Source organism: Schistocerca americana, chromosome 7 (assembly GCF_021461395.2).
Source record: "Schistocerca americana isolate TAMUIC-IGC-003095 chromosome 7, iqSchAmer2.1, whole genome shotgun sequence".
Classification (NCBI taxonomy): domain Eukaryota; kingdom Metazoa; phylum Arthropoda; class Insecta; order Orthoptera; family Acrididae; genus Schistocerca; species Schistocerca americana.
In genome coordinates, this window is record NC_060125.1 from 83264100 (window position 1) to 83291144 (window position 27045).

Consider the following 27045-nt stretch of genomic DNA (forward strand, 5'->3'; position numbering starts at 1 on the left):
ATTACACAACACCCAGTCATCACGAGAAAAAAAAAAAAATCCCTGACCCCGCCGGGAATCGAACCCGCGAACCCGGGCGCGGGAAGCGAGAACGCTACCGCACGACCACGAGCTGCGGACGGAGGAGTAGATATAGCAAATGAGAGGAAAGAAAGAAGTTATCTAAAAAAACGTACCCAGTAAAAAGGCTAAGTTATTGAGTGAAGTGCAAATACCTCCAGGGTCTTTGTCTGTAGGGACAGATAAAGATTAGAATGAGCAAAACAGTTTAATGAAGACTTTAAGTGCTGTCTGTGTGCAGGCATCAAAATATTATCAAAAAACAGAAATGAATGGAGGGTGACGTCACGAAAATCGAAGAAACGACAGCTGCAGACGACAGTAGATAATATAGGGTGAGTGAAAAAGGACTTAACAACTTTGGAATCGTATAGAAATTTATTGAGATAACTTACGGAATCGGTAGATGTGTCATTTTGTAGCGAAGAATCTCAAGTTTCACATAAAAGAGTGAAGTGTCATTTCGGTTCGATATGAGTGCAATTTATGATGCGGCAAACACCCCACCGGTAATCAATTTCTTTCCACACTCATTGCAGCAAATAGGGCATTACTTGTGCTACGGAAGTGTAGCTTCGATTTTTCATGTCAGCTAAATTGTTTGGTAGGCGAGGAACATATATATGATCTGTAGTGAAACGCCAGAGAAAGAAATCCAGTCGTGTCAGGTCTGAGCGAGGTGGCCATGCGACTTCACGGCCAATCCGTCGACCTGGGAAGCGGTTATCGAAGAAACGTCGAACTTCTCGTTCTGTTCATGACGTGTCTGTCTATGATAGGGTCAACTGCTTCGTATTTTGTTAAACGTATACCATAGGCAACATTACACTTACCGTGATAGGCGTCTGATGTAATGGTCCTGAAGCAAGGCTAGTTTTCGTAACTAGAATAACCTTGTCCAGCAGCTTGCAGTTGATTTGCTTCACATTGCTCGACATAGGGCTAGTGCGGGTACAAAGGTTGCCCCACAACTGATAGCTTGTTTTTGTACGTTTACACAAGTTTTCGTAATTGGGAATCGATCAAGCCTCAAGCAGCCAGGCGCGAATCCAGAGAGTGGGTTACGAGGATCGAAACACCGCCTAGCCCCCCCCCCCTCCCCCCCCCCCCAAAAAAAAACTTTTAAAAAGCGTTTACATTTTTTACATATGTCAGTTCATATATTTCGCAGATAACGTTTGGAGAATAAAGTAGCGTGAAAACTAAGACTCTCGACACTGGCAAGGAATTCTATAAATTAAAAGCTATGTTTTGCAGAAGATCTTACTTGTGCCAGAATGAAATTTTCACTCTGCAGCGGAGTGTGCGCTGATATGAAACTTCCTGGTAGATTAAAACTGTGTGCCCGACCGAGACTCGAACTCGGGACCTACGCCTTTCGCGGGCAAGTGCTCTACCAACTGAGCTACTGAAGCACGACTCACGCCCAGTACTCACAGCTTTACTTCTGCCAGTACCCCGTCTCCTACCTTCCAAACTTTACAGAAGCTCTCCTGCGAACCTTGCAGAACTAGCACTCCTGAAAGAAAGGATATTTCGGAGACATGGCTTAGCCACAGCCTGGGGGATGTTTCCAGAATGAGATTTTCACTCTGCAGCGGAGAGCTTCTGTAAAGTTTGGAAGGTAGGAGACGAGGTACTGGCAGAAGTAAAGCTGTGAGTAGCGCGCGTGAGTCGTGCTTCGGTAGCTCAGTTGGTAGAGCAGTTGCCCGCGAAAGGCAAACGTCCCGAGTTCGAGTCTCGGTCCGGCACACAGTTTTAATCTGCCAGGAAGTTTCATCTTACTTGTGGCTTTTGTGAGCTTCTGTTCAGGTGGATTGTCTTTGGTAAAGGCGCAGATTCTGCACGTTTCCTGAGTCCACAGATGGAAGAGGCAAACCACAGAAACCTGAGTGTGGAAGGCAGCAGGGAAATACACTCACCAACTTAGACATGGTCGCGTATACAAACAGTGATCCAATACTGTCAAATGTTTTTTTTATTCCAGTCTTTGATCCCAATATGAATTCTTTAGACGATGACCGGTTTCAGTCCTCAGTGACTGAGGATGGTCATTACGCATTGAAACCGGTCATCGTCTAAACAGTTCATATTGTGATTCATATTGATTTAATGTGATCATTGAGGAAACTACTCAGATTATGAAGGAGAAGACAAAGGGAGTAAAACTCCGTGATAACGTGTCATATTTGCTGATAACAATGAAGTAGTTGCAGACTGCAGAAAAGAAATGAACAGAATGTTGCAAGTCCTGTCAGACTCTATTAAACTATGGAATTAAGACTGAACAAACGGAAAACAAAAGTAAATTGTAGCGAGGAAAAATACGGGAGGAATTAAAACCAATGTAAAAACTAATGATGACAGAATTGTTTAGTTGAAACAACTTGATAGCGTCAGGGAGACCGAAAAGTTATGTCATTTCTGGACACGGCGGTAGTCATTTGTCGTTTATCTGTTAATTGTGTATTTCAAAGTCGTGCCAAAGACATTTTAATGTCGCAGTGACTTGTTCCCTCGTAAATAATTAAATTTTGATTTTTTTTGACATTTATGGCGAAATGGCTACTCTAATACCAGAAGATGTACATATCCGGCATTGTATGCTTCTTGAGTTTCACAAGGATAGCACAGCAACAGTTGCTACCGAAAACGTTGGGATGCTTATTTAAGTGCATTAGACGTTCGTGAATGCAAAAAAGTCATTTTCAAAGTTCAAATACGGTAATTTTGGTCTTTCCGACTCGTATCAACGAGGAAGAGCAACGACTTTAGGGGACGCCATGTTAAGGTTGAGAGTGGAAGCAAATCCGTGTCGTAGAATACGTTTTGTTAAAAGTCACGACCGGTTCCTTGCCACTAGAAGACGTATCCTCAGGTGATAAAGAAAGACCCTTTGTAAAACGTCACCTCTGACAGGAGGCACTCCTGTGTGTTTGGTGGAGCATTCGCGGGGTCGTTTATTTTGAACTGCGTAATCCTCGACAACCTATAAATGCACACCTTTTCTGTGAACAGCTGGATGGAGGAAATCCATCTTTAACTCAAAATCGCCCAGCGATTCTCAACAGGGGAGGCGTTATTCCGCAACACAATAATGGAAGACCGCACTACGCAAGACGAACCCCGGGATAAATTAATGAATTGTAGTGGGAGGTATTGCCGCACACACCATATTCGCTCTATATTGCGCCATCGGATTTCCCTTTATTGCGATCGCTACAATAGTTCCTAAGTGGCAAAAAATCTGAAAATGTGGATGATGTCCAAAATGCCACCTCCATATAATTTGCTGGGAAACCGATTGATTTTTATCGATCCGTTATCGAAAATTTCCTCCTAGATAGGAAAAAGAGTGTTGATAAGGAGGGTGATTACATCTCTGATCAAAAATAAAAACTTATCAACAATGTATCTTTGTGCAATGTAATGTAAAAAACGGCACTACTTTTCGATCCCCCAAGAGTAGCAAAGTAGGCATTTATGACTGCGAAAAACATTTTAACCAGCAAATATACGAATATAGATGTCAGAAAATCTTTTTCTAGAATCATTTGTATTCAATACACGGCTGTATGCAAGTAGCAGTTGGACTCTGGATAAATTGAATAGGAATCGAATGAAAGCTAATGAAGTGTTGGGTATGACGAAAAATGTACGAGCTCCACAAAAAGAAAAAAGGGAAACAAGCTGGATGTCAAGGGAAGTCAACGTAAAGAGAAACTTCTCAAAAGAAATGGAAAAGAGAAGGATGTGAATACATTTTGCAGCACTGTGTACGTTCAGTAGAGGAACCATTCAGAGATGGTGACTGTCAGCATGAGAATGCGCCCGTTTATGAGACAGCATCTGTGAGCCAGTGGTTTGTTGAAATGGACTGGCCTGCTAGAGTCCCAACCTGAACCCAGCGGAGTGCCTTTGGGATGAATCAGAAAGTAAATTTCGCTGCAGACCCCAGTGTGCAGCATCACTGCCTTCCAGAACGAACTTTTCACTCTGCAACGGAGTGTGCGCTGATATGAAACTTCCTGGCAGATTAAAACTGTGTGCCAGAACGAGAATCGAACTCAGGACCTATGTCGCAGATAAGTGCTCTACCAACTTTTTATTTTAATTTTTTTTTATACTGAGTACGGAAGGAAGGAACAAATACAAAGAAACGCTTTTGGAACTCGCCACATGCGTCGTCGATACTCCACGAGCACCGCAGCCTACCAACTTTCTTTTTAGTGAAGCAGAACAGTCAGTGTCAGGCTTGAAGAGGCAATAAGGGAAAGGGTCGAACCCCGAGGACTGGCCACGGTGTCTCCCCCTTCCCACCATGAAGGTGCTCCGTCACAATGTTTTATTTTATTTTTTATATGAAATAAATGGAACCATACCACAAAAATTGTGACACCATGTGCACTAAAAAAGATCCATCTTACCCGCTGGGAACAACTTATCGAAGCGGGCGGCCGGTAAGAGGCGGTCGTCATTTCGAAGGTCATCGCCAGTCGTCAGCCATCGGGTTGTCAGGGGTCGCTGCATACAGTCACAGACTATTTTTGTTACCGTACGGGGATCGTCGAAACATCTTGCTTGCAGTTCAACGTTTTCTCACACACGGCGCACCACAGCTGGGCGGTGGGTCCATGAACGACGACTCCAAGTACCGGGTGATCAAAAAGTCAGTATAAATTCGAAAACTGAATAAATCACGGAATAATGTAGATAGAGAGGTACAAATTGGAAAGACATGGGGTTTTATTAGAACCAACAAAATACAAAAGTTCAAACAATGTCCGACACATGGCGCTTCATCTGATCAGAATAGCAATAATTAGCATAACAAAGTAAGACAAAGCAAAGATGATGTTCTTTACAGGAAATGCTCAATATGTCCACCATCATTCCTCAACAATAGCTGTAGTCGAGGAATAATGTTGTGAACAGCACTGTACAGCATGTCCAGAGTTATGGTGAGGCATTGGCGTCGGATGTTGTCCTTCAGTATCCCTAGAGACGTCGGTCGATCACGACACACTTCAGGTAACTCAAAAGCCAATAATCGCACGGACTGAGGTCTGGGGACCTGGGAGGCCAAGCATGACGAAAGTGGCGGCTGAACACACGATCACCACCAAACAACGCGCGCAAGAGGCCTTTCACACGTCTAGCAATATCGGGTGGAGCGCCATCCTTCATAAACATCGTAAGTTCCAGCAGGTATTTATCAGCCAGGCTGGGGATGATGCGATTCTGTAACATATCGGCGTACCTCTCACCCGTCATGGTAGCAGTGACTGACGTTTTGCTGTCCAGCGCCATCTGTTGGACATTTTGTGAACTTTCTTTTTTTTGTTCTAATAAAACCCCATGTCATTCCAAGCATGTGTGTCAATTTTTACCTCTCTATCTACATTATTCCGTGGTTTATTAAGTTTTCAAATTTATACTGACTTTTTGATCACCCGGTAATTAGCAAATAGGTTCTTGTGCTGCATTCTCTTTGTTAAGACCTCGAACCAACTGAACTACCCACGCACGACTAGCGACGCACCCTTAGTATTGTGTATGAGGCGTAACTATGGATTCGGGAGGACGACGGTTCAATCCCGCGTCCGGCTATCCTGATTTAGGTTTTCCGTGATTTCCCTAAATCGCTCCAGGCAAATGCCGGGATGGTTCCTTTGAAAGGGCACGGCCGACATCCTTCCCCGTCCTTCCCAAATCCGATGAGACTGATGACCTCGCTGTCTGGTCTCCTCCCCCAAAACAACCCAACCCAACCCAACCCAACCCGGAACTATGGGCCTCATGGAAAAAGGGTGACCCGGCTGAGTCACGCAATTTGACTCTTAGTCTGATCACGAGGTGTGGCCAATTAATTTAACGCGCTGATCACGTACGCTGACGTGAGGATCAATGAACTATACTTGACGGGACGTATCTGGAACATCTTAGGTGATTAGAAAGTTAACAGACAGCAATACAATTAAATACTTAGCTTTAATTCAGCATCAGCGGTGAACGTCGATCTTGACTTTGTACAATAATATTTACAAGTGCAGTTATAGACTGAACTGCGAATACTTCTTTACAATTCTGATTGCTTCACACATATAGATCAATTGTCAATGCATAAACTGTATGTGGCACCTGGCTAGGTCGTAGCTACTGACTTAGCTGAAGGCTATGATAATTAGCGTCTCTGCAAATGAGATCTCTGGAGCTATAACAAGTGAACCATTCCTATTAAAGTCGGCTGTCGAACTGCGCTAGCTTGTCTTGTAAGACCAGCCGAGTGGCGGCGCTCGGTCTGCTAGCGTCGACAGCAGCGACTCGCGATTCCGATCTGTAATGACGGACTGCGGCCGATTTGAAGCCTAAAACCTAGCAAGTGTGGTGCCTTGCGGTGACACCTCACTCACAGATCACTTCCGGCAGTCCGTCATCTTGTAATATTTCTGGCTTTTCAGCCATCATATTCGGCTATAAGAAGTTCTTTTTAGAGCAGTTGAGAAGGCAGTAGTGGCAAGATGACGTAGTGTGGCGTGAGGTACAGATGATCCATGGTGTGTTCGGATTAGCTGCCGTGTTCGGAAGCTGCACGTCACAATGGTAATATTCTATTATTAATATTTGAAAAATTAAACAGCGTGCCGGCCGGAGTGGCCGAGCGGTTCTAGGCGCTACAGTCTGCAACCGCGCGACCGCTACGGTCGCAGGTTCGAATCCTGCCTCGGGCATCGATGTGCGTGATGTCCTTAGGTTAGTTAGGTTTAGGTAGTTCTAAGTTCTAGGGGACTGATGACCTCAGAAGTTGAGTCCGATAGTGCTCAGAGCCATTTTTTTTATACAGCGTATTTACTTGAATTTCAAATTAAAGCATTCTCAATAGCATGCTATAATTACTTGGCAAGTATTAATGAAGCACTCCGTCTTCAGGCCACAAGTGGCCCATCGGGACCATCCGACCGCCGTGTCATCCTCACTTGAGGATGCGAATAGGAGGGTTGTGTGGTCACCACACCACTCTCCTGGTCGTTATGATGGTTTTCTGTGACCGGAGTCATTACTATTCGATCGAGTAGCACCTCAATTGGCATCACGAGTGCACACCAAACAAAAGCAACAGCGCATGGCGACACGGATGGTCACCCATCCAAGTGCCGGCCACGCCCGCCAGCGCTTAACTTCGGTGATGTGAGGGGAACCGGTGTATCCACTGCGGCAATGCCGTTGCCTCAGGTGTTAATAACCAGCAAAATAATAAACAACTGCAAAACGAAAAGGTCGACGAAGCACTTCAGTGATCTTCGGATCGCTCCTAACTTGGATGGCGGGCGAAGTGGTTCGGCTGTAAGATCAGAGCCTGTTCGGCAATCTCGGAAGACAGAGATGTTGCCCGCTGCGGTATCAGTTAAGACTTAGTTAGCAATGTCTAGTGTGTAAGTCAGAGCTGGTACGGCAGTGTCGGAAGACAGAGATTATTAAGAATGGATGGTTATTTGGACATATAGTTGAGACCTGTGTGATACTAATTACGGAAATATGCAGTACAGTAATTTCCTGAGTCTAAAAAGGAATGCAATTGCCAGTTTCTCGTGTTCTCCCAATAAAAAGCGAGTGGCATCCCGTTTAACAAACTGATTGGAAATTTAATTACTTCTAAGATAATACTTCTTCGCTAAGAGTTGCTTACAGCCTCAAGATTACGGATTCACGACCTACGTGCTGTTTTCTATGCAGGAGACAACAACTATAGAAGACTGCAGGTTGGTGGACATCTCTTGTTGCTGTTGTTGTTGTGGTCTTCAATCCTGAGACTGGTTTGATGCAGCTCTCCATGCTACTCTATCCTGTGCAAGCTTCTTCATCTCCCAGTACTTACTGCAAGCTACATCCTTCTGAATCTGCTTAGTGTATTCATCTCTTGGTCTCCCTCTATGATTTTTACCCCCCACGCTGCCCTCCAATGCTAAATTTGTGATCCCCTGATGCCTCAGAACGTGTCCTTCCAACCAGTACCTTCTTCTTGTCACGTTGTGCCACAAATTCCTCTTCTCCCCAATTCTATTCAATACCTCCTCATTAGTTATGTGATCTACCCATCTAATCTTCAGCATTCTTCTGTAGCACCACATTTCGAAAGCTTCTATTCTATTCTTGTCCAAACTATTTATCGTCCACGTTTCACTTCCATACATGGCTACACTCCATACAAATACTTTCAGAAACGATTTTCTGACACTTAAATCTATACTCCATGTTAACAAATTTCTGTTCTTCAGAAACGCTATCCTTGCCATTGCCAGTCTACACTTTATATCCTCTCTACTTCGACCATCATCAGTTATTTTGCTCCCCAAATAGCAAAACTCCTTTACTACTTTAAGTGTCTCATTTCCTAATCTAATTCCCTCAACATCAGCTGACTTAATTCGACTACATTCCATTATCCTCGTTTTGCTGTTGTTGATGTTCATCTTATATCCTCCTTTCAAGACACTGTCCATTCCGTTCAACTGCTCTTCCAAGTCCTTTGCTGTCTCTGACAGAAGTACAATGTCATCGGCGAACCTCAAAGTTTTTATTTCTTCTCCCTGGGTTTTAATACCTACTCCAAATTTTTCTTTTGTTTCCTTTACTGCTTGCTCAATATACAGATTGAATAGCATCGGGGAGAGGCTACAACCCTGTCTCACCCCCTTCCCAACCACTGCTTCCCTTTCATGCCCCTCGACTCATAACTGCCATCTGGTTTCAGTACAAACTGTAAATAGCCTTTCGTTCCCTGTATTTTACCCCTGCCACCTTCAGAATTTGAAAGAGAGTATTCCAGTCAACATTGTCAAAAGCTTTCTCTAAGTCTACAAATGCTAGAAACGTAGGTTTGCCTTTCCTTAATGTTTCTTCTAAGATAAGTCGTAGGGTCAGTATTGCCTCACGTATTCCAACATTTCTACGGAATCCAAACTGATCTTCCCCGGGGTCGGCTTCTACCAGTTTTTCCATTCGTCTGTAAAGAATTCGCGTTAGTATTTTGCAGCTGTGACTTATTATACTGATAGTTCGGTGATTTTCACATCTTTCAACACCTCTTAGAACTTACGAATTCCACTGAGGGCGATGGAAGCAAACAGGCGCCGCGCGTGTACTGCAATCTTAGTACAAATGAGATCAGTGACACGTCACCTGTGTTAACACAGAGGAGGTATGAAGAAGATAAATATTTTTGAGGGAAGAGGTTTATCATACATCTACATCTACATGATTACTCTGCAATTCACATTTAAGTGCTTGGCAGAGGGTTCATCGAACCAGAATCATACTATCTCTCCACCATTCCACTCCCGAACAGCGCGCGGGAAAAACGAACACCTAAACCTTTCTGTTCGAGCTCTGATTTTTCTTATTTTATTTTGATGATCATTCCTACCTTTGTAGGTTGGGCTCAACAAAATATTTTCGCATTCGGAAAAGAAAGTTGGTTACTGAAATTTCGTAAATAGATCTCGCCGCGACGAAAAACATCTTTGCTTCAATGACTTCCATCCCAACTCGCGTATCATATCTGCCACACTCTCTCCCCTATTACGTGATAATACAAAGCGAGCTGCCCTTTTCTGCACCCTTTCGACGTCCTCCGTCAATCCCACCTGGTAAGGATCCCACACCGCGCAGCAATATTCTAACAGAGGACGAACGAGTGTAGTGTAAGCTGTCTCTTTAGTGGACTTGTTGCATCTTCTAAGTCTCCTGCCAATGAAACGCAACCTTTGGCTCGCCTTCCCCACTATATTATCTATGTGGTCTTTCCAACTGAAGTTGTTCGTAATTTTAACTCCCAGGTACTTAGTTGAACTGACAGCCTTGAGAATTGTACTATTTATCGAGTAATCGAATTCCAACGGATTTCTTTTGGAACTCATGTGGATCACCTCACACTTTTCGTTATTTAGCGTCAATTGCCACCTGCCACACCATACAGCAATCTTTTCTAAATCGCTTTGCAACTGATACTGGTCTTCTGATGACCTTACTAGACGGTAAATTACAGCATCATCTGCGAACAACCTAAGAGAACTGCTCAGATTGTCACCCGGGTCATTTATATAGATCAGGAACAGCGGAGGTCCCAGGACGCTTCCCTGGGGAACACCTGATATCACTTCAGTTTTACTCGATCATTTGCCGTCTATTACTACGATCTGCGACGTTCCTGACAGGAAATCACGAATCCAGTCGCACAACTGAGACGATACCCTATAGGCCCGCAGCTTGATTAGAAGTCGTTTGTGAGGAACGGTGTCAAAAGCTTTCCGGAAATCTAGAAATACGGAATCAACCTCTGATACCCTGTCGATAGCGGCCATTACTTCGTGCGAATAAAGAGCTAGCTGCGTTGCACAAGAACGATGTTTTCTGAAACCATGGTGATTACGCATCAATAGATTGTTTCCTTCGAGGTGATTCATAATGTTTGAATACAGTATATGCTCCAAAACCCTATTGCAAACCAACGTCAATGATATAGGTCTGTAGTTCGATGGATCACTCCTACTACCCTTCTTAAACACTGGTGCGACCTGCGCATTTTTCCAATCTGTAGGTACAGATCTATCGGTGAGCGAGCGGTTGTATATGATTGCTAAGTAGGGAGCTATTGTATCAGCGTAATCTGAAAGGAACCTAATCGGTATACAATCTGGACCTGAAGACTTGTCCGTATCAAGCGATTTGAGTTGCTTCGCAACCCCTAAGGTATCTACTTCTAAGAAACTCATGCTAGCACGTATAAATATCGCTCCTCTCTAATTCTTCTCGTTTTCAACTTGCCGTAATGTCCTACCTTCCAAACTTCACAGGGTAAAGCCAAGGGGCCCAATTTGGAGACCCAGTATGGCACACAGTTTTAATCTACCTTCGGCTCTCGAGGAAGAGTGGACTCCCGTTCCCCCACAGACGTTCAGATACACCACTGACGGTATCCCGGATGGAGTTGGGTGGCCACATCCCACGTTAACGTCCAGTGGCTGGTGAGCAGACAGTGCGCACCGTACGCACCTAGACCGTTGCGGGGCCCGAGAAAGACCCAGTCCGTGGAGCTGCCGAGCAGGCCGTGCTGCAGCACGACGGGCAGGATACGGCAGGCGCCCTGCGGCTGCGGCCGCGGGATGCGGTGCATGGTCAGCAGGTAGCCGTCGCCCGTCAGCACGGTGTGCGCCTCGGCCGGGTAGCCGTGGCGGCGGATGATGCCCGGCTGCAACATACACGAGAGCGGCGTCAGCAGGCGCAGCGAAAGGCGGACGGTTTGTACAGTGTGTTAACTGTAAGACGGCTGAGTTGAAAGGGGAGTGCGGGGAGAGGAGGAAGCAAGCATTGGCTGGCGAGGGGAGAGGAACCGTTGAGGAGGGGACAAGGCACGCCTATCAGTTGCAGTGCTGGCACTACAAATTGCGCGTCATGCTTACACGAAAGCAGACGAAAGGCTTGGAAGTAAAACTCGCTTTAAATGTTGTTCGCAAACGAAACTGAAATCGTCATGTACATTAAAATCTATATATATATATATAAAGATGAATGTATGTATGTTTGTCTACTATGCGCTCACAAACCATTCATCCGATTCATCCGATTGCAATGAAACTTTGGTGAGTTGTTCTACGAACGCCCAAAAAGAGTAATAGACAATGATACAACACTTAGGTCACTGTAGCATGAGTAGCGCAATTGGTTAGATAGAAACTTGTAATGCAGCGGACCTGCGTTCGATTCCCACTGCTCGCAATTTTTTTCATTTTATTTCATTCTCCGCAATGTTAAACTATCAATTATAACATTTAAATATCCTTAAACAGGTCATATAGTATAACGTAACTGTCAATCTCTATGTACAAAAATGAATGTATATATGTTTGTCTACTAAGCGCTCACAAACTATTCATTCGATTGCAATGAAATTTTGGTGATTTGTTCTCCGTACACCCACGAAGGTTCCTAGAAAAAAAAAAGAAATGACACATTCTTGAGGATATATGACGACATAAACAATGAGATGCCACCGTACGTCTGTACATTAATATATATATATATATAAATGAATGTATGTATTTTGCGAACATCGCTACGTAATACTGGTTTCCTTCTAACCGTACGCCTACCGGTAGGGGTTGTTGGCGACTCCCGAGATGGGCCAGCAACTGCCTCTTCACTCAATTTGATAATGTTTAGCACAACTGCACAATAAAAACACGCGGAACAGTACAGCGCAAAACAATAACCGAGCAGACGACAATGGCTACCTTGTACAACACAGTGAGCTACGTAATGTTGGCAGCAGTCGAAACTGCGTGCCTACCGAAGCCTCCCACGTTTACCGACTTCTACCGATTCAGGACTAGGAAGAGATCTGCCATCTATACACACTGTACAGTAGCTGCGACCAGGAGCTACAGAATGGCTATCTTTCGAACCATCCTCGTTCATCCTCCAATGGTGGGTATTTACAGGCACTTTGTAAAGGGCAAGCCAGGCCTCCACCGACAGCACATCGGGATTTGTTCGACAATGTTTTATCAGTAATCGACACACAGCGTATAAACCGTCACTGTTTATAACGTACCACACAGGGGTAGGGGAAGTCGAGACGAAATATTTCATATGTGGTCTATCAAGCCGGAAAACAACCTCAACTAGGCCGCGTCGCGCTGGATTCTAACTATGCTATCGTATTTCTACGCTACTGGCCATTAAAATTGCTACACCAAGAAGAAATGCAGATGATAAGCGGGTATTCATTGGACAAATTTATTATACTTAAACGGACATGTGATTACCATTTTCGCGGTGGCCAAGCGGTTCTACGCGCTTCAGTCCGGAACCGCGCGACTGCTACGGTCGCAGGTTCGAATCCTGCCTGGGCATGGATGTGTGTGAGGTCCTTAGGTTAATTAGGTTTAAGTAGTTCTAACTTCTAGGGGGCTGATGACCTCAGATGTTGAGTCCCATAGTGCTCAGAGCCATTTGAACCATTTGATTACATTTTCACGCAATTTGGATACATAGATCTTGAGAAATCAGTACCCAGAACAACCACCTCGGGCCGTAATAACGGCCATGATACGCCTGGGGATTGCGTCAAACAGAGCTTGGATGGCGTGTACAGGTACAGCTGCCCATGCAGCTTCAACACGATACCACAGTTCATCAAGAGTAGTGACTGGCGTATTGTGACGAGCCAGTTGCTCGGCCACCACCGACCAGACGTTTTCAATTGGTGAGAGATCTGGAGAATGTGCTGGCCAAGGCAGCAGTCGAACATTTTCTGTATCCAAAAAGGTCCGTACAGGACCAGCAACATGCGGTTGTGCATTATCCTGCTGAAATGTGGGGTTTCGCAGGCATCGAATTTAGAGCCACGGGCCGTAACACATCTGAAATGTGACTTCCACTGTTCAAACTGCCGTCAATGCGAACAAGAGGTGGCCGAGACGTGTAACCAATGGCACACCATACCATCACACCGGGTGATACGAAGGTATGGCGATGTCGAATACACGCTTCAAATGTGCGTTCACCGCTATGTCGCCAAACACGGATGCGATCATCATGATGCGCTAAACAGAACCTAGATTCATCCGAAAAAATGACGTTTTGCCATTCGTGCACCCAGGTTCGTCGTTGAGTACACCATCGCAGGCGCTCCTGTCTGTGATGCAGCGTCAAGGGTAATCGCAGCTATGATCTCCGAGCTGATAGTCCATGCTGCTGCAAACGTCGTCGAATTGTTGGTGCAGATGGTTGTTGTCCTGCAAACGTCCCCATCTGTTGACTCAGGCATCGAGACGTGGCTGCACGATCCGCTACAGCCATGCGGATAAGATGCCTGTCATCTCGACTGCTAGTGATACGAGGCCGTTGGGATCCAACACGGCGTTGCGTATTACCCTCCTGAACGCACTGAATCCATATTCTGCTAACAGTCATTGAATCTCGACCAACGCGAGCAGCAATGTCGGAAACGTCATGGTACGCATTTCTCCTCCTTACACGAGGCATCACAACAACGTTTCACCAGGCAACGCCGGTCAACCGCTGTTTGTGTATGAGAAATCGGTTGGAAACTTTCTTCTTCTCAGTACGTTGTAGGTGTCGCCACCGGCGCTAACCTTGTGTGAATGCTTTGAAAAGCTAATCATTTGCATATCACAGCATCTTCTTCCCGTCGGTTGAATTTCGTATCTGTAGCACGTCATCTTCGTGGTGTAGCAGTTTTAATGACCAGTAGTGTACTTCACCGGCTTCGTCAATCTTAACGTTTCAACTTCATTGCTTTCCTCCGATAACATGGTACACGAATATTAAACGCGCTCTTTTCTTGCACTCATAAATTGTAGAACTGATGGCTATGTAAGTTTTACATAAAAATACTATGAATTTTAATGTTGTTGTGGTCTCCAATTCAGAGTTTGGTTTGATGCAGCTAGCCATGCTACTCTATCTTCTGCAAGCTACTTGATCTCAGAGTAACTACTGCAACCTGCAGTCTTCTGAAGCTGCTTAGTGTATTCATCTCTTGGTCTCCCTCTACTATTTTTACCCACCACGCTTCACTCCAATACTTAACTGGTGATCCCTTGATGCCTCGGTACGTGTCCTACCAACCGATCTCTTCTTCTAGCCAACTTCTGCCACAAATTCCTCTTCTCCCCACTTCTGTCCAGGATCTCCGCATTAGTTACGTGATCTACCCATCTAATCTTCAGCCTTCTTCTGTAGCACTACATTTCGAAAGCTTCTTTTCTCTTCTCGTCTAAACTGTTTATCGTCCTTGTCTAAACTGTTTATCATCCATGTTTCACTTCCATACATGCCTACACTCCGTACAAATACTTTTAGGAAAGACTTCCTGACACTTAAATCAATACTCGATGTTATAAATTTCTCTTCTTGAGAAACGTATTCCTTCCCATAGCCAATCTACATTTTATATCCTCTCTAGTTCGACCATCATCACTGATTTTGCTTCCCAGATATCAAAACTCATCTACTACTTTAAGCGCCTCATTTCCGAATCTAAATCTCTCAGTATCCCCTGATTTAATTCGGCTACATTCCATTACCATCGTTTCGATTTTTTTTTTATGTTCATGTTATACCCTCCTTTCAACACACTGTCCATTCTCTTTAACTGCTCTTCCAGGTCCTTTGCTGTCTCTGACAGAATTACAATGTCACCGGCAAACCTCAAAGAGAGGCTCTTTGCATCGCGGTGCAGCTTGCTATCCAGGTTTCGAGAGGGTGCCTTTCTGGATGAGGTATGGAATATTTTGCTTCCCCCTGCTTATACCTCCCGAGGAGATCACGAATGTAAAATTAGAGAGATTCGAGCGCGCACGGAGGCTTTCCGGCAGTCGTTCTTCCCGCGAACCATACGCGACTGGAACAGGAAAGGAAGGTAATGATAGTGGCACGTAAAGTGCCCTCCGCCACACAGCGTCGGGTGGCTTGCGGAGTATAAATGTAGATGTAGACGTACATCACATTTACCGTATTTTGTGCGATTCGAATAGTTCATTCGTGGTGGGTATTTTCTTTCTTTTGTCTTAGTACATTAGAAATCCCGAGCGATGCTGCTCAGGTGGCTATTTGAGGTTGTTTACCGGCTTTAGAGACCAAAATGTCTTATACCGAATTGTTCGCCTGGAGTTCCTGTACGCCACTGCGCTACATTGTTCCCACACTGTATATATACAGGCTGTTTCACAATTCCTATTAAAAGTTTCTCCCGCTTCACGGTACGCACACAAACTGAGTTTAATGCGCCATACCATCTCCGTCCGACCACGACAACGGGAGTAAGAAACATGCGTTCGCCATTAGGAGGGTGGAATGAACTGCTCCACTGACGCTTCGCACTCTCGACTTTGAAAAGAAGAGAACTCGCCGACGAGCAGGCCTACCCGGAACAGTGCCCTCGCCACGGTCTGCTGTAGAGCGTATTGGTCAGAAGTCATAGTCTCTCCTGTGTGCATACCACGAAGCGGGAGGTCTCAAAATGATCCGACGATCAAAGTTTTTTCACAACCAAACGGTACATTTCATAGAAACTTTATGTGCTAAGGTCACTACACGAACCCTAGATACACTGATGAGCCAAAACATTAAGACCCCCAGCATAATAGCTTATTTGTCCGTCTTTGGAACGAAATACATCACTGATTCTGCATACCAGGGGCCGACTCTTATTAGATTTGTGGAGATATGTGGCATTAGACGTCTGTGCACACGTCATTTAATTCACGTCAATAGCCAGCCGCTGTCCGCCCTGGTAGCTGAGTGGTCGGCACGGTATCTCAGCGTGTAAGGTCAGAGGGTTAGCTGCCCTTTGTAATAAAAAAAACTGATGTTTTTGGATCAACGACGAATTGAAACGGGTGTCTTACGACGTCCGCCCCGAGCAGATGCAACGAACGAAAGCGAACAAAATGAGAACCGGCATGGTAGCTCAGCTTGTTCGGTCAGAGGGTTAGGTCCCCTCTGTAACAAAAAAACTGAGTTAACCGATCAACGACGAATTGAAACGAGTGTCTTACGACGTCCGACCCGAGCAGATGCAACAAACGAAAGCGAACAAAATGAGATTAAAAAAAAGTGGTCAACGCGACAGAATGTCAATCCTAGGGGCCCGGGATCGATTCCCGGCTGGGTCAGAAATTTTCTCCGCGTAGAGACTGGGTATTGTGTTGTCCTAATCATCATCATTTCATCCCCATCAGCGCGCAAGTCGCCGAAGTGGCGTCAAATCGAAAGACTTGCACCTGTCGAAGTGTCTACCCATAAGTAGGTCCTAGTCACAGGACATTTATTTATTTATTTATTGCGAGCCTTTGATTTCTGTACGTAGTGATGGCACCCGACAGCGACCCAGATGACTTCCATAGGATTTACAGCAGACGAATTTGACTGGCAAGACATTAACGTGTGATGAATACTCAATATTGTAGAACACTCAGTATAATGTCGTTACTGAAACTAAACTACACTTCTCGAACAATCACTATATACACACAAAAACAAATAACTTGTAGGCGACCATTCATCAAGAGCGTCGGTGAGGTCTGTCGGAGCTGGTCCTAGCTCGGCGAGGAACTGGCTGTACTGCTGCTGCACTGGCCTTATAAGGCCGGCGGAGTACTCCAACTTTCCCTGTGTCTGTGAGGCGACCTCTGCAGAAAAAGGTTCGCATTAGTCTCTAGCAAGTTCTGTTTGTTATGAAGAATTGTTTTCCTCTTGGTTGCGCCTACAAGTGCTTGTGTATGTTATATGGTACACAGGGGTGTCTTGAGTGTAGTCTGCCTGACAGGGGCCGTCTGTGGCAGACGTAACAACGTGAGTTCACTATAATGCTCCTCAAACCACTGTAGGACCGTTCTGGGTACGGGATAAGGACAGTTAAACTGCTGAAAGATGACATTGTCGTCGAGGCAGACATAACACATGAGGGGATGTAGATGGTTCGAGTACTACCGCAGGTCCCATGCAAGCGCACGAGAATGTCCCCACAGCGTAATACTGCTCCCAGGAGCCTGCATCCGTGCCGTGCTGCACGTTTCGTGCCGCTGTTCACCTCGATGACGGTGTTTGTGGAGACGACTATGGACCTAATGCAGCAAAACGGACACGTTTCCGTTGATCGACGATCGAATCCCGATGGTCCTGTACCCACTGCAATCGTAACTGACGATGTCGTTGGGTAGACAAGCGAAAACGAATGGGTGGTCTGCCGCAGAGCTCCATGTTCAACAATGTACGATGAACGGTGAGGTCCGAAACACTTGTGCGTACACCAGTGATGTGCTCTTTCGATAGAGATGCCACAGATCCTATCCTACTTTGCGGAGCAGACAAGCATCCGAACCGCACAATATCTGAAGAATTGTGGACGTGCAACCATTTAGAGCATAGTGGTAGTTTCACTGTCCTGCCTGTTTCCGTAGATGCTGACGATAGTAAAACGCGAAGCTTCGCCCAGTTTCGCTGTTTTCGAGATACTCGCTCAAGGTCTCTGCGTAATAATAATCTGCCCTTTGTCAAAGTGGCTTATCTCGATGGGTTTCCTCATTTGCAGCCCATGTCTTCGCTAGGGTGGTCCCCATCCCTGTCTGCTCCACTACATCACGTGCCAGGCAGCATCCAGCATGGTGGTAGGCAGTTGTCATAATGTTTTGGCTCATCAGTCTACATGTAATACAAAATATGAACCACTCTGTATATAAAAGTTGAAGTTTTTGTGGGTGAAGTTGACGATACCTCCAGAGCCACCCACCGCCAATGACTAGTTTTGGCCGGCCGGGGTGGCCGAGCGGTTCTAGGCGCTACAGATTGGAACCGCGCGACCGCTACGGTCGCAGGTTCGAATCCTGCCTCGGGCATGGATGTGTGTGATGTCCTTAGGTTAGTTAGGTTTAAGTAGTTCTAAGTTCTAGGGGTCTAATGACCTCAGAAGTTAAGTCCCATAGTGCTCAGAGCCATTTTTGTGTCTAGCGCTAACCTTCGCATCCTCGTTGTGCACTACAGTGGTTCTGCAGTGGTAGCTGTTGGTGGCCGAGGAGATATGAGTGTTCGAAGCGGTCGGCATCACATGGTGGTTGTCACCAAGACATCTTCTGTCTCAATCTCATCAACGCACATTTTCCAGGGAAAAAATTCGAGATTGTTCTACAGTGTTCCCAAGGTTTTATGAACATTCTCGGATGTTAAACAGTGTTTTCGAGTCTTCTACAGTATTCTAAGATATACTAGAATACAACTTAGGAACGGCACATATCGCAGTGATCTGTACACTGGCAAGATTATCTTAACCGATAATTCGTGCAACACAGAAGAAGTGTATCCGTTTATAAAGATAAAATACGTAAGCAAGGAATGGTTGTGTGAGCAAAAAATTTTAGCTACAAAAAAATCAGGTAGCTCAACAAACAAATCAGCGATTACAAGTATGTTAAATAAATATTTAAATCCTTTGATAGAATGACGAACTAAGACAAAAGGTGTAGACTTCCCTATAGAATTCTTAAATTCGTTCAATAATCTCGGTATGCTCTCCCAAAGAAAGTTTCTAATAAACACGATAGTGGGGGAAATACTTTCTGGAAAACAAAAAGGCAACTCCGAATTCATTCAACGAATTTCACTCATTTCAACGAAATTAGGATTCATCTTTAAAAGTCTTCAGTTTCTTGTAAGAATGGCGTATAGTGTTACTATTAATAAAGCACAAGGGCAAACATTCCATCATTACACTGTAATTTGAAAAGAACCGTGTTTCTCACACAGACAATTATATGTAGCGTCTTTGTGTGTTGGACAACCACAGAACTTACTCGTCTTTGCACCAGAAAGTAAAACACCTAATCTGGTTTACAAAAGAATATGCTTTGAATAAGTTAGTTGCTACACAAATGAGATGATTAATTGCACATTTTATGCATTTCAGAAAACACATGGTAAAAGATCAAGCGAAGCGGGCAATATCAGTTACTAAGATGTCCGTTGATCCCGGTGGCGCTTTACACAGAAAACGCATTTCCTGTCTCACTCCCACTTATCTTTTTATCTTTATTGCACCGATAATATTTGCACTACAGTGGAAATGGTCCGGTACGTACTGTGTGTCTTGTCAGAAAACAAACTTGTTCTATTTACTCGTGCTACTTGCTGTTGAGAGCAATATTGTTCACTTTATTATTTGCCCTAAAGCAGGTATTCAGCACCGCTCAGTTATCTCTCAGATTTTTTATGGCAGTGTTTGTTATACGTTAACACTGACACAGGGCAGTACGGGTAGGTTTACTGCTGAAGGAATGACTGATATGCACTTCATGTAGTAACAAGCAGACAGAATGAGTAGCTGATAGTTACAACTAGATAAAATTAGCTAAAGACGTGCAGTAATTATGGCTATGTAGGTCTGATCGAGTCAACAGAGGAGATAAAAACATGCACGTTTGACACAAAAGTTTTCTGAGTATCGTACCGCGTCTTAATGTAAAAACCTTTTCTCGAGAAACTAACCTTTCGGCCACGGTCACAGTTGCCTTCTTCCGGCTCTACTAAATGGTTCAAAGGGCTCTGAGCACTATGGGACTTAACTTCTGAAAGGTGGCTACACTGAGCCACTGCCCCAGAGATTGCGCCAAAGAGTATTATTAAGCCGCTTCCACAGTGCTTGTCGAGAGCTCGTAGTAGTCAGTGCCTGTTAAGAGCTCGTACTAGTCAGTGCCTGTGGAGGACTCGGAGTAGTCTGTGCTGAGATGTTGTAGCAGAGAGTGTTTGTTGAGATGTGCTAGTAGGCAGTGCTTGCTGAGATGTGATATTGGAGAGTTCTGATTGAGATGTGATAGTAGAGAGTCAGTGTGAGATATAATGTAAGGATTAGAGTGATTTTCATCAATATAAATGAGGTAACTAACTCCGTTTCTTTTTATTTCAGTGTCCTAAATAATGCGTCATTACAGGCTCAGTCAACAAAGCATCTGGCGTGTGTTCTTGTATTAGAGTTTAATTCTGCTTTCCTTACGCAAATATAGTATTTGTAATTTTCTTTTATCACGTCAGTAAAATTGGTATTTAAAAATTCTTGTCTTGTTGAAGAAGAACCGTGCCAGATGTGCGTTGAGTCATACTTCCACAAACAAAACAATTACACTTGTGCTTTGGTTTAGTAGGTTTTATAGTTGCTGGGGACTTAATTAATTAACTGTGTTAACGAAAATTTTCATTTCATTCTTTGTTGTTGTTCTTTGCAGTCAGATAGCGTAATAATTCTAGTCAGGGCCAACCGATTACGAGACACAGCGTAATCGGACAGACAGCTACAAAAAATAAAAAGTATTTTCAATCATATTTAATTAAGCCCCCATGCACTTCTGAGGTCATTAGTCCCCTAGAACTTAAAAGTACTTAAACCTAACTAACCTAACGACGTCATACACATCCATGCCTGAAGCAAGATTCGATCCTGCGACCGTAGCGGTCGCGCAGTTCCAGACTGTAGCACCTAGAACCTCTCGGCCACTCCGGCCGGCTTACGGCTCTAGTGATGTGCGTTGAGCTGTGTAGTCGCTTATGTTTTGTCACTGCTGGTCGTTGAGCATGACATTACGTCATAATTTTGAAAAGGTCGTTGTTATGATCGGTCACTTGAGGCGGAAGGGACGGAAACTTTTTATTATAATAGGTTGCTACGGAGGAAAGAGTGGGATGAGCTGTTGTCTATTGCTTCTTGCATTGTTCGCTATGACTGGTGCTCTTCGGCGAATGGGGCCGCCGTGCGCAGTCTTTGCGGCGGCAGTTTCCCCCCCCCCCCCCCTCCCCCTCACTTCCCCTCTTCCGCTAGCACTTGTATCACTTGTTGGTGCGTCCTGTTGGACTTGGACGGCTGGCTGCCAGCATGGCGCAAGCCTGTACCCATCCTCTCGTTTACGTTGTTAGGGTGCTTCATTCTGTCTATGGCTTCTGTGATCTTATGTTTCACCAAAGCCGGCTGCTTAGTCAGTTCGTGGGTTTTGTTAAATTTGATTTCCTTGTCGCACTCTTGCCCGTGTTCCGCCACCACAGATTCGCCGTGCTGCCCCAGACGAATGTAGCGCTCATATGCATCATTCGTATTTGCAGCTCCTTGTATAGGCCGTGTTTGCAGTTAAAATTGTTGGATGAGAGGTCCGCCAGTTACGCAAAACACCGTTTTTCTCATTAACCAAACATGTTTCGGCACCACTGTACCATCATCAGTGGGTTTTTATTTATTATTTACATCTGGTGTGCATGAATTGTCTGGATCACTGAACGAACCACAATCACACTGTGTTCTGGTGAAGTGAAAAGTGTTTTACTACGTTATTTGTGAAAATACTTGTTATAGTTACGTGTGCATCACAACACCACAGCATGATGCGGAGAATGGAAGTGCATGCCACACGAAAACATGACAAGCTACCTGCAGTAATTAACGCACAAGTGATCCAGAAAATTCATGCACACCAAATGTAAAGAATAAATAAAAATGGAAACCCACTGATGATGGCACAGTGGTGCCGAAACATGTTTGGGTACTGAGAAAAACGGTGTTTTGCATAACTGGCGGACCTCACATCCAACACTTTCTAGCGCTCATGTTCTCGTATGCGCTTTTCTAACGACCAGCCGGTCCACACTGCAGTGTGTAAAGCATCTATCTTGTCCTTCTTGGAGCCCAGCACGCCTTGGATCTTGTGGTTGCTGTGGTAGACAGGCTGGACACAACCCGTCGGAGGAGTTTTACCAATCCCGCCAGTGACACTTTTCACGTAAGGTAAGCGCGCCGCTGGCTCCAGTATCTCGATTTCTTGCCTACCTAGCTTCCTTGTGTTTGTTGCCATAGCTGCTTGGATCGATTTATGGTTGTACCCATTGGTCACGAAGTACTCAGCATTTCGAGCTCACGTGTTGTGTTCTGAGCACCGCTTAGGCGCTGCGCACAGATTGACAAAGAACGGTTGACTGAATTCTTACGCACTGGGTGGTGATTGTGTTGAGCGTTCAAATAGCTGCCCGTACGTGTAGGCTCAAAATGGTTCAAATGGCTCTAAGCACTATGGGACTTAACATCTGAGGTCATCAGTCCCCTAGACTTCGAACTACTTAAGCCTAACTAACCTAAGGCATCACACACATCCATGCCCGAGGCAGGATTCGAACCTGCGACCGTAGCAGCAGCGAAGTCCCAGACTGTAGCGCCTAGAACCGCTCGACCACAGCGGCCGTGTATGTGTAGGCCTCCGGTGTACTCGGTGTCCTAATCGGTCGTCCGTTGTCCTGTATACTTCACGCCCAGGAATGGAACTGCGCCATTCTTGTCTACCTATTCCCGCGGGGTCAGGGATTTTCACCTGCCTCGAGTTGACTGGGTGTTTCTGCTGTCCTCATTATTTCATCATCATTCATGAAAGTGGCGAGACTGGACTGAGCAGTGGTTTGGAATTTGTGTAGGCGCTGATAACCGCACAGTTGAGCGCTCCACAAACCAAACATCACCTTGTCTACCATGAGCCTGAACTGTATCCTTTCCGTGCATTTTATTCACGTACTCGTGAAACCTGTGTAGCTTCGTTTCACCATGAGGCAGTACAGCGAACGTGTCGTCCACGTATCTGAACCAGCATCTTTAGCGGAACATAGTGACCGTTGCTTCGACGGCCTCCATAAATATATCTGCAGTTAACGGGCATAAGGACGATCCTGATTGCTATTACGTCGTATTTTCCTTGCCGTCTGAAGACAAACATAGCTCAACGATGTCGCATATATATGGCAGAACATGCTCTTGTAGGATGCGAACAGTTTCGTCTACTGCCACCCTTGTGAATAACGAGCTTGCGTCGAAACTGGCCACGATGTCCGCGGGTAAAATTGTTTCTCCCTTTATGCATTTTATGAAGCGCCAACGATACATAAGGAAAATTACCCAGCAGTGTACGGAGTCAGCTCGCCTAATACAATTTGCGAAAAAAAAAAAATGGTTCAAATGGCTCTGAGCACTATGGGACTCAACATCTGAGGTCATCAGTCCCCTAGAACTTAGAACTACTTAAACCTAACTAACCTAAGGACATCACACACGTCCATGCCCGAGGCAGGATTCGAACCTGCGACCGTAGCAGTCGCGCGGTCCCAGACTGTAGCGCCTAGAACCGCTGGGCCACATTGGCCGGCAATTTGCGAAAGTACCTAGCCTGTGAAGTAAGACCTGTAGCTGCCAAAACTGGCTCTTAAGTGAAGAACTAGACGCTCTTAGTTTGAGTCCAGAATTACAGTGACGATCCTTGGAACAAGTGCCATGAAGTCCAATTTACCACCATCCTCCCTCTACGGCAGAGATGTGTTGCGCTTCACTGCATCGACAAAACACAAAATATGCAACAATGGGGAAGTACCATTTCTCATCCCTGATAGATGCTCTAAAGAGTGAACTATTTTGGTCACCTGTATCACTCCCACCCATAAACTTCTTGCAATAGTAAATTACCCTTGATTGTTGAAATGCGATCCGTTTTTTCTGCTAACGTGAAATATCGCGTTACTGGATGATTTTGAGTTATAGTATCAAAGTTTGTTATCACTGTTACTACGTTGTTGTCATTCTATGAAACCACTAATATCTAGCTGAACTGTTAGACCTGAAGTTAAATGTCACCCTAGGTTTCTTTTTCAGTTCATCTCCCTCCTGTAGATTACAGTCTTTACCAGTTATGCTGGTTAATATCGTATCTGTGGCCTGAATATTTCTCAGGTGCAACTTACATGGTATCTGAGATGACGTAAATGGATTATCAAAATACAATCCATACGGCAGCGCTTCCAGCTGTTCGACATAATCATGACCACTCCGCAGCCAATAATATTATCAGAATATTTTTCTAACAATGCACCGGCACCCTGGTATCGTTAGAGCCGTGTTAAATATTCATTACTTGGCGCTCCACACCAGAGCTGCAACCTGTATGTTATAGATTTGCCTCAAACTATCTACTTTGTCCCATGACGCCAAAATACGAGTAAGTAACAATGCTATCGTTGCCTTGCATGTGTGAGGTATATTCTCTGCATTTTTCATTTATCATGCTTATACTGGATGAGGACGAACCTTAGAAAATCTGCCATTACCATCACGTTCATCGTTGTTGCGAACATGGATGCTTGACATAGTGAACTTGAAGCGGTCCCTGGACATCTGCTGACCTCTCCAAATAGACGTCTTTTCTGCACAAGACTAAGAAGCCAAATGACTAGGAAACACTTCACTTCCCTATCGAGAAGTCCGTGGATGTACTGTCAGTTCGTAGTGCCCAGCGGGATCAGACATGTCGACATCGTCAGGTGGGCTGACGAACTGAGTTCCTAAGGATTTTCTTTTCCCTCCCTGCGGAGCAGGATGAGCGGGCTGTTTGAGGGCTTGCATTACCCTTTTCAGCCGTTTGCTGTACAAGTACAATTAATTTCTTTATTTATTTACATTTCATGCGTAAGTGCAAATTAATGAAGGACAAGTACTTTTAAACGTAATATTGAAAAACAATAATACATAGTACATTACAATACATATATGATACAATACATTATACATTCAGGATTAAAATGACTGATACTGGCCGGCCGCTGTAGCCGTGCGGTTCTAGGCGCTTCTGTCCGGAACGGCGCTGCTGCTACGGTCGCAGGTTCGAATCCTGCCTCGGGCATGGCTGTGTGTGATGTCCTTAGGTTAGTTTGTCTTAAGTAGCTGTAAGTCTAGGGGACTGATGACCTCAGATGTTAAGTCTCATAGTGCTTAGAGCCATTTGAACCATTTTGACTGATACTGAAAAAACTTAGCAAAACTGGTAGGCTGTCGATGTCGATGAAATAATAAAATTAATAAAATAGGGAGACTGCATGTATCAATCATTATGGACTTGAAGCTGAAAACGGTACTTAATTTATGTTACACAGAATATATGGCGTTGTTACACAAAATTTAGTGACGTCGAAAAGGTTACTTGATCTATGTAACACAAAATATATGGGATTGTTACAAACAATTTAATGACGTTAATGAATTAACAGAATAATAAAGTTGAGGTTACAGCTTTTGTTTCAAGGTGACTGATCTATGTCGTTTTTTGTAAATCTGTGGCGTTCCATTTGTTTTGAGTGTGTTTCTTTGTGGTGGTGCTCTCGTAAGCTACTACTTAAACAACTTCTTAATGATGTTATCCTATTTTTGGGAGCGTAATTCTTGTACAATATACAACTGAGTTTAGAAAACAACTGACAATTTGCTGCTTGTTTCAGATACCCTCATTTCTACACCAAGTCCTCCTATCACCATAAGGGGACAGCAGTATTGAAGAGCTACAAAGTTTCAATCTGTGGTAGGTTCTGTGGCTAACATAACTCTAATGCACTTCTGTGAATGCTTGTGTGTGTGTTTTTGTGCGGCTTGAGTCTATTGCATGTTTCCTCGTGATGTGTTCTCGGGCTAAGGTTCCACAGTGGGGCCAAGGTCCAGGTATTCTTTGCTGGTGTTGTGGGCTACTGCACGCGCTGGTTGAATATGTTTCAATCTGGGTTGTCTGTTTGCTTGTGTTCTTGTTCTCAGGTTGTCTTCCATGTCTGGATGTTTCGTTAGTACGTGTCCTCCGTAGTTTGCTCTAAGTTTGGTCAATCTCGTCTCCAGCGGCAGCACACCAATGACGGCATATACGTCGTCGCCACTGGGTGTTAGACTCGGCAGTCTGGACATGCTGCGTAAGAATCGTCTGGTGGTCGAGTAAAGTCGTTTACTTCACAACGATGACGACGGCGACGACTGCAGTCGGATGGAAGCTGGATCCCTGCAGATTGAAAGCCCGGGACAGTATACACCCTTCCATGGTGTCAGAACCTGGGGTTTATGGTTGAGGGGATGAGCTGTAGGACAGTGGTGCCTTGTTGTCTGAGGTAAGAAATTTCTTTGGAGGATCATTCTAGGAAATTTTGCTCTGGGATGTGGGGGAATAGTTTCTAGGCACTGGATGAGAGAATAAGGGGAGGATTGTGTTCATGTTGTAACTGTTGTTCCGCTTCATTTGTTGCTTCTCTCTTTAATTAAATTTGGTATCGCTAATTAAGGCATCAGTAATTTTTCTCATAGTTTTTATTGTCGCACTTCGCCTGACGACTAAGAAGGTTGGACTCTTTAGTGTTTTAATTACGTCACGCTCCTTTTTTCCATCTTACAATTTTCCATCCTGTTGTGTGTGAGTGCTGTGAAAACGTGAATGAAGCAAGTATATGTATATATCGGATTATCCAAGGATAGTAGGAGTAGTGTAGGGTAGCGCTAACTTAGCCTGGTTAGCAAATTCAAACAAAGGAAAACAGGAACCAAAGATAGCCTAACTTAACGGAATAGTGGCTGTCAGGCTGTTGATTGCAGAA

The 27045-nt window shown here is 44.7% G+C and overlaps 1 protein-coding gene across 1 annotated transcript in view; it reads right to left on the bottom strand.

Annotated features, from left to right (window-relative positions):
- LOC124622086 (lipase 3-like) overlaps window positions 1-27045 on the bottom strand; it is a 175099-nt gene that overhangs the window by 92153 nt on the left and 55901 nt on the right. Inside the window, exon 2 of the mRNA XM_047147662.1 lies at window positions 11113-11308. Coding sequence (XP_047003618.1) covers window positions 11113-11308 — 196 coding nt within the window. The remainder of the gene's footprint in view (window positions 1-11112; window positions 11309-27045) is intronic.